We start from the raw sequence: 13,153 nt of genomic DNA on the forward strand, positions 1-13,153 counted from the left end.
GGGGGAGTCTTTAGTTCAGTCGGAACTGTCTAAGAGCCTTGTCTTCTATGAAGGGTAGTCCTTGGGTAGGACATATAGGGCAGACCTATGACCCTACCGTAGGACTATAACCCCATCATTGATTTTAATAAGAATTATTCTAGCAAGGTGGATGACTACCATAGTCGCGTAATAATAGTACTAGAACGATGCACAACATATATAATACGATTTGGGTATATGAGTCGGGCTCTAATCTTTAGGTTTTCAATCTAATTAAAGAAAGTCTGCAATATGCAAAAAAAAAAAAACAGCTTGGAAAATTTCACGCGGCGACGAACCTAAACAAACAATCTTTACGACAAAAGAAAAACACATACGCAGCTAGTCAAATCGAAGACGTATTTTTTTCCCTTCAAAAATCATGCCCGACTCGTAAATAAATCCAATTACTACGCTCACCGTCCTCCAGCTAATGCTCGGGTCTACCCGATTATTACGACCCTAACAACAAATCCCGTCCCGATTTAGATGGGACAGCCACACACGAGCAGGGGCGCCACCTTTTGTTTGCAATTGCATCCCTTCCCCGTCGCGTCTCCTACCCCGCCCGATGTTTCCAAAGCACTCCTACCATCCCTGTGCGTGCGTGCCCATGGGTCGCCCGTGCCCGTGTGCCACCGCACGATTCGGGTGGTCAGGAGGAACAAAACATCAGAATCAGAGAGCCGCCCATCATCCGCCGTCCACCAGCCACCCCCGCCCGCCCGCCCGCTCGCTTGCTTGACTGAAAAAACGAGGCTGAAACCAAACCACCACCGAGAGTCTCCGTTGACCCACTCACCAAACCCGGCCCGGCCCGGCCCAGACCCAGACCCAGACCCAGACGTGGCAACGCAAAGGCGCAGCAACGAGTTTCCATTCGGGAGGGCCCGGAGGAAATTCAAAACCATTAAACGCCTTCCTTAAACAACCAAAACCCCTCCCCACGATATTACCTGCGCCTTCCTCTCCCATCTCTGCCCCCCCCCCCCCCCCCCATCTCTCTCTCTCCTCCCCGCCTCCCTCCCTCTTCCCCGTCTCCGGCCGCCGTCGCCGCCGCCATCGCACGCCGTCTTCTGCTGCGCCGCTGTGCGGCGGGGGAGGAAGGGAGCGTGGGGGTTTGGGGTCGGATCGGCGGGGAGCGCTGCTGCCGCTGCCGCTGCGGCGGCGTGGGGAGGTGAGGAGGAGGAGGAGGAGGCGGAGGCGGAGGAGCAATAACTGGGAGGCAGTTGGGGGAGTGTAATTTCGGGCATTGATGGCGGAGCCCCGGAGGGTAGTAGTGGTTCCTGTACCTGCGTAGCTCTGCCCCCCGCCTTTATTGCTTTTAATTTCCCTCCCAATTCCATCGCCTCCCTCCCCCAATTCCAGCCCACACTCTCAGCGCCAGCGGCCGGGCCGGAGCACTGCCGCTGTAGCATCGCGGACAGGCATGGGGAGCGGCGGCGGCGGGAGCAGGCGGTGATGACGCGCGCGCGCGCGCTCTGGGCGGCGCTGCTGCTCGCCGCGCTGGCGGGGGCGGTGCGGGGGCAGGGCAACCTCACCTCGCGGGCGGATCTCGCGGGGCTCTACACGCTGCGGGGCTCGCTGGGGCTGCGGGCGCGGGACTGGCCGCGCCGCGCGGACCCGTGCTCCGCGTGGGCCGGGGTGGGCTGCCGGGGCGGTCGCGTCGTGTCCCTCAGCCTCGTCGGGCTCAGGCGCACGCGGCTGGGCCGCCTCGCCCCGCGCTTCCACGTCGACGGCCTGCGCAACCTCTCGCGGCTTGAGTCCTTCACCGCCGCCGGCTTCGGCCTCCCGGGGTCCATCCCGGCGTGGCTCGGCGCGGGGCTCGCGCCCTCCTTCCAGGTCCTCGACATCTCCGCCTGCGCCGTCACGGGGGAGGTCGCTGCGTCGGCCGTCGCTGGCCTCACCAACCTCACCACCCTCAACCTCGCCGGCAATCTCCTCTCCGGGCAGCTACCTGCCGCCGCGCTGGCGGGGCTCCCGAAGCTAGGGGTTCTCAACCTCTCCGGCAATGCCTTCTCGGGCGCGCTACCTGACGCGGTGTGGTCGCTCCCGGAGCTGCGCATTCTCGACGTGTCTCAAACTAACCTCACCGGCGCACTGCCGGGGGCAGGGGTTGTGCCGTCAGCCACCTTGCAGACAGTGGATCTGTCTGGGAACCTCTTCTATGGCACCGTGCCGGACACCTTCAGTCAGCTGTTCAACCGGGTGATGGCCAATATCTCTGGGAATTACTTTGAGGGCAACCTATCAAGTGTTGCCCGTGGTGGAAATGTGTCGTCTGAGATGAATTGCTTCCTTGACGTTGCCGGGCAGCGTAGCCTGGAGGATTGCCAACAGTTCTACGCTGGGCGTGGACTGCCGTATGATGGGCCGGTTGCCGCACCAACGCCACAGCCTGCGCCTGCAGCAAAGAGCAAGGGAAGGCACAAGAACTTGAAGTACATATTGATTGGGGCCATCGGTGGCGGGGTACTGCTTGTAGCCTTGGTTGCAGCCGTTGTGTTTTGCGTTATGTGTTCTAAGAGGGGTAGGAGTGATCAGAGGGAAAGTGGCGCTCCAAGTGCACCGTCAGGAGGGCATGGGAGTGCAAGGGCTGCAGCAGCTACTGGTGCCACACAGCCATCTGCCTCCCCTGCAAATTTGGCGAAGGTCGGTGATTCATTTGCTTATGACCAGCTCGCCAGTGCCACCTCAGGGTTTGCGGAGCAGAGGATTATCAAGCATGGTCATTCAGGTGATCTATACCAAGGTGTGCTCCAAGATGGGACCACCGTGGTCGTGAAGAGGATCACTACCCGTGTGGCTAGGAAAGATGCGTATATGACGGAGTTAGATTTATTTGCAAAGGGACTGCATGAAAGGCTGGTGCCCTTAATGGGTCATTGCTTTGATAAAGAGGACGAGAAGCTTCTCGTGTATAGGTTTGTGCGTAACGGTGACTTGTCATGTGCACTGCACAGAAAGACAGGGGAGGAAGAGGAGGGAATGCAATCGTTGGATTGGATAAAGAGGCTGAAGATTGCAACAGGCGTGGCGGAGGCACTGTGCTACCTTCATCACGAGTGTACTCCACCCATGGTTCACAGGTATAAACTTCTGTATTGTTCGTAGATGCCAAATTTATTTCAGAACGATGTTTATTTGTAAGTACCCCCTCCATCCAAATTTATTGAAGTTCTAGCTTTGTCCTAAGTCAAATTTGTCAATATCTGACCATGTCTATGCGAAAATATGCTAATATATAGAGTAGAACAACAAATGTAATGTTCTATAGAGTTGGTCAAGTTTAGGACAATACTAGAACTTTAATGATTTTGTAATGGATGGAGTAGTATGGTGCAAAACAGGCAATGTACAGGTTTGTGATCTTTTATCTTAGGTACGACCTTGGCTCTTTTCTCAATGTGATGATTATACTGGCATTGAGTGCTGGCCCAACATTCCCCACCTTCTGCATTTCATTGTGGGTGTTAAGACAATTCATATCTCTCTGTTGGTACTGGGGTGGTTATGCAATGGGCACCACCATATGTCCCAACAGAATTGGTGACAGCTAGGAATACACTGGCCAGTGGCCACACACTTAATGGACTGGATATTGCTGAATCAGTATTGGTTATATGTATAGTACATTCTGTACCTTGCTCGAATAACAAAAATTCAATGCGAAGCATGTTATTATTTGTTTCATTATTTATTTACCTTGTTGGAGATAATTTTTGCTGTCGTGTAGTGGCACGACCCATCACCACATCAATTGGTTGACATTTTATTTTCTTTTTACTTACGTGATTTTCTTATTTGTGAGATCATGCATTGCCGTCAGTTGCTATCGACAAGCTTCTTGTATTAAACCGTTGAAAATCATCCCGCCAATATCATCATACAAAAGGATAGGCAATTATATGGTGTTCTCATTCATTTCACCAGGAACATTATTTTAAAATATCAACTTGTCACACACAATGATATCATGAGAGAAAGATTAGCTGTTGAGCTAACTTCATGAATTCTCTGCTACAGGGATGTGCAAGCCAGCAGTATCCTCCTTGATGATAAATTTGAAGTGCGTCTTGGAAGCTTGAGTGAAGTTTGTCCTCAAGAAGGGGAAAGTCACCAGAACGTCATCACAAAGCTACTGCGATTCTCATCGTAAGTTTCTGTTTCTATCACTGCATGATTTGCTCATGTATCTTATTTGCTCAAACGTGTAAATTGCCCATTTTGTACCATACTACCCCGCCCATTACAAATCTATAAATTGCCCAGTTTGCACCATACTACTAGGTCCGTTACAAAATTGCTCAAGCCTGGAAATTATGTTTTTTAAAAGTCAGCGCACGCTGACTTATGACTCGTGTTCTCATTGTTGCATCCATCATCAATTGATCATGTCCATCTTATTTGCTAACCTGTGCCTTTTCTTTCACGTGTCTAGACTCAAAATCTATCATGTGGTTCTGCATCTACCACCTGATTTGATCCCAGCTATTTATTTGTTAATATCTCTAAGGAAATATTACATCATGTAACTGGTGACTTAACATGAGTCAAATTATTTTGAATCAAGTACCTTCTGAAAGCATGTGTTCAACTTGAGCATTATAGTTTACTAATTATTGCAGTCAATTACTAGATGCCACTTCTGTAGAAATGCTTGTTATACTCTTGCCATTTACTGAGGATGTATTAGTGAATTAGTGGATGCAAACAATTTTGTCTCAGTTTCTTTTCTGTTGCTTGCCGGATCTTAATATTTTTCAGCTGTCACCAAATTTCTGCTCTTTTAAAGTAATTTCATTTTATATTAGATTAAATTGAATCCCCTCTGGTGTTTAACGCTATATTGTTTTCTGGGATGCAGGACGGCGGATCAAAGTTCTTCTGGTGAGTGCATCCATATACAATCTCACTGATTTGAAGCATTTCAGCCTTGGCAATATATCCTCTAGTTTAGGCCCATTTTTTAACATGCCCATAAATATTTTTCATGGTTGCAAGTAAACTGACCTGCAACTCTAATGCAAACAGGTTCTCCATCTGCATCATGTTCATACGATGTCTACTGCTTTGGAAAAGTATTGCTGGAGCTGGTGACAGGGAGACTTGGTATCAGTGCATCAAGTGACGGTACAACAAGTGATTGGCTTGATAACACCCTGAGGTACATCAACATTTATGAGAAAGAGCTCATGAGCAAAATCATTGACCCAACCCTCATTATTGATGAGGATCATTTGGAGGAAGTCTGGGCAATGGCAATTGTCGCAAAGTCTTGCTTGAATCCTAGGTCTTCGAAACGGCCACCAATGAAATATATCCTAAAAGCACTCGAGAATCCCTTGAAAGTGGTAAGGGAAGACAACGGCTCTAGCTCGGCCAGGTTGAGAGCAACATCTTCAAGGGGTTCGTGGAATGCTGCATTCTTCGGCAGTTGGCGGCATAGCTCGTCAGAGATAGGTCCTTCAAGGGATGATAACATGTTTAAACGCTCAGAGACAATAAAATCATCTGGAGGGAGCAATGGCGACCATTCTTCCTCCCGCAGGAGGCAATCTAAGGAGATCTTCCCTGAGCCATCTGGTTCTCGTGACACAGAGGATTAAGGATACTTCATTCTTTCTTTTTGCGATCCTTTGGGTTAACAGAGGTGGCTCTGTTGAAGCTCTGCTGCCAGCGTGTGATTATATTCTTTCAGATGAAAATCCGGAGGGCGAATTCGCCTGCTGCCAATGAATCCCCAAGCAGCATACAGTCGCCGAGGCACCATTTTTTGGGGTTGGAATGTGAGGTGAGCGTATGGAGGTTGGTGTATACCCTGCCTGGTGCACTGTCTGGACGATGGCGTCGAGTGGCTCTGGTTTCTCTTTCTTTCCCCCCTTTTTTTTTCTCTCTCTCTCCTTGCCATGATTAAAGAGAAAATGTCGAGCTGATTCTTTTTCTCCTTCCTGCTGTAATTGATTTGTTTCATTGTTGATCATAGCAAAAATGCTCGTTCCATGCATCGTCGCCTTGTGTCAATGGTTGTTTCTGTTTGAGTTTGACGGGATTGTAGTTCAACTAGGTTCATCCGTTGTCGCTTTTTTTTTTTTTGAGAGAGAAAACGGCGTGCCAGCCCAGTTTGAAGTCTGGAGAAAAGGCCAAATTGTGATAGCTACCTTCCGGAAAAGGCCAAAATTGCAAATGTCCGTTTGTGCTATTCCGGCCCAGCCCAAAAGATGCCAGCGGGAATGCTGTGATGTACAGCGCTTGTAGCTCAGTGGATAGAGCATTTGTTTCCTAAACAAAAAGTCGAAGGTTCGATCCCTTCCTAGCGCAATCACCATTTTTTTATATTTCTTTGAGCCATTGGGTGGTTGGCAAAGAGCAATTTTTTTTATGCATTGTCAAATCCTAATTGCATCTGCGCGGGCTTGGGTTCCTCTTCAGGGCTTGTTTGGCACAAGGGGATCGACAGGGTTTTGAAGGGATTATCCCTGCGTGCGTCGAAAACCTCTCGATTCCCTGTGAGCCCATTTGGTGGACAAGGTTTCACCATTTTTTTATATTTCTTTGAGCCATTGGGTGGTTGACAAAGAGCAATTTTTTTATGCATTGTCAAATCCTAATTGCATCTGCGCGGGCTTGGGTTCCTCTTCAGGGCTTGTTTGGCACAAGGGGATCGACAGGGTTTTGAAGGGATTATCCCCGTGTGGGTCGAAAACCTCTCGATTCCCTGTGAGCCCATTTGGTGGACAAGGTTTCATCGGGCCAGCGACCCCCGAGGCAACAGAAAACCCTCCACCCACGCGGTTTAGAGCCCTCCTGGGGGTAGGCGTGGAATCGCTGAGCGACGACACACCCAGCCGCCGCCGCTCCTCCTCAACACCCCGCCGCCCGACGCCTCATCAACACCCTGTCGCACGACGCCTCGTCAACACCTCATTGCCCGACACCTCAACGCGGCAAAGAACAATTTTTTTCTGCATTGTCAAATCCTAACTGCATCTGCGCGGGCTTGGATTCCTCTTCAGGCCTCGTTTGCCACAAGAGGATCGATAGGGTTTTGAGGGGATTATCCCCGCGTGGGTCGAAAACCTCTGGATTCCCTATGAGCCCATTTGGTGGACAAGGTTTCATTGGGCCAACGACCCCTGAGGAAACAGAAAACCCTCCACCCATGCGGTTCAGAGCCCTCCTGGGGGTAGGCGTGGAATCGCTGAGCGATGACACACCCAGCCGCCGCCGCTCCTCCTCAACACCCCGCCGCCCGATGCCTCCTCAACACCCTCCCGCATGACGCCTCCTCAACACCCCGCCGCCCGACACCTCAACGCCGGTGAACTCCGTCTGGTCTTCTCTCCCGTGGTAAGTCATCCCCTCCCCTCCCCTCTCCTCTCCCGGAGGCAAGTCTTCGCCACGGCCGCCACCCCCCACACGCCCTCCGACTGCCTCGTTCTCATCGGCGAGCACACCAAGAACGGTGTCTCCTACCTCCATCTCCACATTGACCCTAACCCTACTGGCTAGCTCGCCCAGAACCGTTCTCTTGTAGCCCATCTTCTACCCTAACCCTAGCCGGCAAGATTGGCATTAATCTGTGTTGGTGATGGTCTGATGGATCTAGCAGCTAATATTTGTTGGGTCATGCATACAAACAGAAAAATATGTGATGTTATCAGAGATGGTGGTGGGTTCGTGGCGTATTCAGTTTTTGCCTTCTTGTTTTTTTTAGAAAGATGCCTAGACCTGGCTCTAGTTCATCGATCTGAAATGGGTAAGTTCACAAAGATGGTGGTGGTGACTGCTGCGCTCTGTTAAGTTCACACTTTGGCTTTGTGTAGGAATTAGTACAGCTGGAACACCGTCTGTTTGGCTCAGATTCCTGACGTGATCAGCCTGTGTTTAGAATAGGGTATGTTTACAAGGACTAATTCACTTGGAAACCTTTATCGATTAGTTCACTTGGAGACATTTGCATACTCTTCTCTTCCAAACTAATTCGGCCCGATTCATAGGAAAGGGAGAGGATAACTGCGACGACCTTTTTATTCCAAGCGAGATGATGATTGTTGGGCTCTGTTAGAGTTCACACTCTTTGGCTTTGTTTAAGAATTACTAGTACAACTGCAACACCGTTTGTTTGGCTCAGATTCCTGAGGTGATCAGACTGTGGTTAGAACAGGGTATATTCATAAGGATTATTTTGCTTGGAAACAGTTACGATTGATTCACTTAGACATTTGCATACGCTTGTCTTCCCAACTAGAAGTGTGCTCAAAACAATGCATCTTTCTTTGAATCGCCTACCCCAAACCATCTCTAGGGACCCCCCCCCCCCATGTACTATGTAATCATATTATCATATTTTCCTCAAAACAATGCATCTTTCTTTTAATCTACAGATTTATGGTCTAGATCTGACCTAATTGCACAAAATTCATGTTTAACCAAAATTTCAGATCTCTCACAAAATGCATTAGCTCCTGCTAATTATATTACATTGTGTTATAATATGATTATATGATTTAAGCTATTTCTTTGGTTTAGCTGCTGCTAATTACATTGTGTTAGCTTCTTTCTTTACCGAAGTAATATATCCTACTTCATAGCCCTTGTAGTCTTATTATCCTGCTTGTTGTTTGCTGATTCTAGTTTTAGTGCCGAGATGAATTCTGAAATCATCGACCGAATTCGGAAGAGAAGAAGAGAGGATGATGAAGACATGATGTCCTTCATTTGGCCCGTATTGCATCGAATGCGTAAAAGAGGATCAATCGAGAGAAATCAACGACATAGCTCCATCCTATATGGAAAGAAGCGTGTCAATGATATTCTTACAGGGCATATTAAAAACTTCCTCGTAGCTTATAGGTTGGAGCCACATATCTTTAGGGCTTTTGCATCTTACCTTTGAAGAGAAAAGTTGATATTGGATACAAGAATCAAGGTGGAGGAGAACTTGGCCTTTTTTTGTACATGGTGTCCCACAACGCGTCTTATGAAGATCTCTAGTTAAAATTTCAACATAGTGGTCAAACATTCCATGAGTACATCAACGAGTTCTTCAATATTATTCCTTTCTTAGCTAGTCGATTTTTGAAACCTCCGAGCATTGATGAGCCATATCCAAGAATCTCCACCGACCCAAGATTTTATCCTTATTTCCAGGTTTCCATCAGTAACACTTCCACAATTTACTTTCAAAACTTGAAGTTCTTTATCTAATTTGGAGTTCTTTATTGACCTTCAATCCATTTACATTCAGAACTGTTTAGGAGCCATTGATGGTTCACATGTACCTATAACTGCAACGCCTGGGATTGCCGCTCCATTTCGGAATAGGAAGAGCACCCTCAGTCATAACATCATGATTGCATGCGACTTCGATCTATGATTCACTTTCATATCATGTGGCTGGGAGATGCGGCTCAAAGTGATGGTCCAAGTGGAGCTACTCAAAGTGATGGTCCAATAGATGATACTCAAAGTGATGTTACTCGAGCAGGTGCTCCTGGTGGTTCCAATAAAAAGCCAGTGAAAGAGCCCAAGAAGAAGAAGCGGGATGATCCCATAGTGAAAGTGATGGCGAACTATGTGGAGATCAAACAAAAGCAAGCACATGAGGAGTCTGCTTTGTTCGCAGGGTCAAAAAATGCCCAACAGTTCACCATCAGCAAGTGCATTGCTGTTCTGCACAAGATGGAAATCATCTCACATGGAGAAAGAGTCGTTGCATACAAGGTGTTCAAAAATGCTGAGAATCGTGAGATTTTCCTCAATGCCGCCGTCGAAGATGAAGTGAGTGCCGTCGTTTTCCTTCGGAGCGAAATGGCAGAGTTGCCTCGAGGTATCTAAGGTAAGATTTCACTATGTTCTTAGTTATTGTACTATGATTTGGAAATGTTTGGTGATATTTCTTACATTCTTGAGGCGTGAGCTGTGTTGTTTATCGCAACTAACTGTTGTAGTGAGTAGTGACATGATGTTCATGTTTTAGTCATTGTTAACCTTCACTGCAAACATAACATTCTCAAGCCAGAAATGTACAGACTCGTTACATATTCATTTCAGGGGCATGCTAATCTGATTCGGACCAAATTCTATCTGCCATCAGTTTATTCTTGAGAATAGAGGCTGCTTCAACTTTATGACACACAACCTGTACTATATAGCATTTTTTAGAAAATTAAATAAAAAATGTTGTGCATACTTTTGATTCATAATTGATATTTAATGTGCTTAGGCTTTAGATTAAGTGAAAAACTGTGACATTTTCAGATGATTTATTGTCGACACTATAACAACTTAAAAATTGTAGCTACAACGGTCATCTCTATTCTTGACAGTTTTGTGACATGATTTGCAAACTCTTCATCATCCTCTCCTCTGTCTCTAATTTTATTGTGCCCATACACTTGAACACAAACACATTCAGATATAGCTATAGCATGATCGACCTCTTGATCAAACACATTTTATTTTGGTTGATATGTTCAGGATTTCTTTTCCGCACGTAACCATTGGACTAATTCATTTGTTGTTTTATAGAGACATGATCTCTCGGAAGATGGGCGACCATGCTTTGCTGCCACAAGTCTCCTCCATGCCATGCCGCCCGCTAACATGTCTTGTAGCATTCGTCGATCAAACATGTGTTCATGTTATGATGAACCGTTGACTTTTGTTGATCGAACATCTTGTATTTCTCATTTGGGCCATTGCTTGTGTCATGTTCTTCATTTGGACCGTGGCATGTATGCATGTACCATTTTCATTTGAACCGTTGAAATACTTGAAACAGATTATATGCATTTTCATTTGAACCGTTGATAATACTTGAAACAGATTATATGCATTTTCATTTGAACCGTTGATAGTACTTCAAACAGATTATATGAGATTGTTTGTTGTTTTGTGTAATTTAATTGAACCTTTGTTCTAAGTACATTTTTCTCTTAGCTTTTGAAGTTGTAAAAAATACATTTTTAATAATAGATAGTAATTTTACAAACCCTTTATATGAATCCATGTGTACCAAATAGTAAGGGTATGTGAGGGGTTTGGCGATTGAGGGGATTTGAGAGGATTGGGTGGAAGGAAGGGATTCACCCAATCCTCTAATATCCCCCCTCCACAATCCTCCCTAACCCCTTCGAGCCAAACAAGGACTCACGGGTCTGCAAGAACACGAGGTAATTGCATCTCGCCCTTGTAGTCGCTGGTGAGGTCCAACTTGATCTTGAAACTTTATTTTAATACAGTTTCAGTACATGAAAATGCATGCTTAATACGGTCCATGAGACTGAAACAATAGTCCTGGCTCCACATGCCGCATTTGTTGATTCGAACCCGCAAGCTCTCCTGCATTATTGTGTTTACGTAAAGCTAATGCTACGCATGTATATCAGCAGCGCGTTTATGTAAAACTCGCTACCTCTACGCATGTATAGAAGTAGTGCGGGCCAACATCCACTACTGCTACATTTTAGTTGTAGCACTACTAAAGGTTAGTTGTAGCGTCGTATCAGTAGCACGGGAGACCGTGCTACTGATATGCCTAAAACTCGTGCTATTGATAGGCTTTTCCCTAGTAGTGAGCGTGCGCCACACTGTGCGCATGGTCATGTGTAGACGGCTTTGGTCAACAGTACGGCCGGCTGCACTGTTGGTACGCTGGAGCAGGTAATGTAGTGGACGGGGGCGTGCTCGTTACTCTTCCACCTCGGTTGGTCGCAGTTGGCGACGATCAGTGGTTCGCCCCCCTCCACTGTAGCCACGCATGGTCAGGTCAGCGATACCTGAACCGCTGTAGCCATGCCTTTGGTGATGATGCCCCTTTCGTTGTTTGTCAGGGCAATGTGACTGGGGCTGACCCGCCGGCTGGCGGGATGCAGTCGAGCCAGATGGAGAGCGGCCTTGCCCGAGCCGGCTTGACCGTGTAGCCGTCGAGGAGCAACCGGCCCTTCGTGGAGAAGCGGTTGTCCTGTGTATGTTTTTCAAAGGGGAATGGAGAAGTGCTTGTTTTTGGCCTACCCCGGGGTTATTCCCCCGTTACTTGGACATGCCCAAGGCAACCCAAGGTAATATTATAGGAAGACTCAAGCGTCTAAGCTTAGGGATGCCTTCCGAGGTATCCCCTCTTTCGCCTCAATCCATTGGTATGTCACTTGGAGCTACATTTTTATTCATCACATGATATGAGTTTTACTTGGAGAGTCATTTTCTTTTGTTTACGTTTACTTTAAGTTTGCTACAATCAACATTTTCTGGACACACCTATTTGAGAGAGAGACACCATCATGATAATTTGTTAGAATACTCTATGTGCTTCACTTATATCTTTTGAACTTACGAGTTGCTCTAGTACTTCACTTATATCTTTTTGAGCACGATTGCGTGTAGATTTTGTAGAAATATTATGCTCTCGTTCTTCACTTATATTTGTTTGAGATTTAAATAAATAGTGACGGTAATTTGCATGGGTCATAAGACTATACCAAAAATAATAGGTGTTCAATGAGTGATAATTAAAACCATCATGCACTACAGGAATCAGCTTCTTTGCCGTCTGCCATCACAGACGGCAAATACTAAATCCCGGACGGCAAAGACAAAACAACAGACGACAAAGAATCTCACGGCCGACAAAATTTCTGCGTCAGCCTACGACGGCATAGGACCTTCTTTGGTGTCTGTCCCCCCAAAGCGGACGGCAAAGCTCTTTGCCGTCAGCTTTCCATAGGAGCAGTTGGCAAAGTACTCGAGACGGCAGCCGACAGGCGTTGCCTCCATTAGGGGTTAACGGAGGCTTTGTCGTCTGCCTCCCCCTTATTCTTTGTCGTCTGCCTCCCCCTTACTCTTTGTCGTCAGCTCCCCCTTAGTCTTTGTCGTCTGCCTCCTCCTCCTCCCCCCTCCACTCTTTGTCGTCTGCCTCCTCCTCCCCCCTCCTCTGTGCCCTCTTCTTTGCCGTCTGCCCACCCTGGAGGCAGACGGCAAAGAGCCTATATAGACACCCCAGGATGCACAGCTGGGTGTCATGTGGCACCTTTGCCATCTGCCAGCTGATGGTATAGGTCTTTGCATCAGCTGGTAGACGGCAAAGAGCCCATATAGTACCTGTTTTTTTGTTTTATATTATTTCACAACA

At 47.2% G+C, this 13,153-nt stretch overlaps 1 protein-coding gene and 1 non-coding gene across 2 annotated transcripts; both read left to right on the top strand.

The window, feature by feature from the left end:
• The first annotated feature begins 979 nt into the window (after positions 1–979).
• Positions 980–6,028, top strand: LOC123447624 (probable LRR receptor-like serine/threonine-protein kinase At2g16250). The gene is made up of 4 exons (XM_045124232.1): positions 980–3,110; positions 4,048–4,176; positions 4,889–4,911; positions 5,056–6,028. The coding sequence occupies exons 1-4, from the start codon at positions 1,483–1,485 to the stop codon at positions 5,628–5,630; spliced, it is 2,355 nt and encodes a 784-aa protein (XP_044980167.1). The 5' UTR covers positions 980–1,482; the 3' UTR covers positions 5,631–6,028.
• A 241-nt stretch (positions 6,029–6,269) lies between these two features.
• On the top strand, positions 6,270–6,342 carry TRNAR-CCU. Its single transcript has one exon. It is a non-coding gene; the product is annotated as a tRNA-Arg (tRNA).
• Positions 6,343–13,153: the final 6,811 nt, after the last annotated feature.

Source organism: Hordeum vulgare, chromosome 4H (genome assembly GCF_904849725.1).
Source record: "Hordeum vulgare subsp. vulgare chromosome 4H, MorexV3_pseudomolecules_assembly, whole genome shotgun sequence".
Taxonomy (NCBI): domain Eukaryota; kingdom Viridiplantae; phylum Streptophyta; class Magnoliopsida; order Poales; family Poaceae; genus Hordeum; species Hordeum vulgare.

Bases quoted from the DNA above. Each gene is read 5' to 3' on its own strand.
- LOC123447624 (XM_045124232.1), top strand. From the start codon at position 1,483: ATGACGCGCGCGCGCGCGCTCTGGGCGGCGCTGCTGCTCGCCGCGCTG. The intron at 4,177-4,888 runs GTAAGTTTCTGT...TCTGGGATGCAG, and splicing joins AAGCTACTGCGATTCTCATC to GACGGCGGATCAAAGTTCTT. The intron at 4,912-5,055 runs GTGAGTGCATCC...TAATGCAAACAG, and splicing joins GGCGGATCAAAGTTCTTCTG to GTTCTCCATCTGCATCATGT.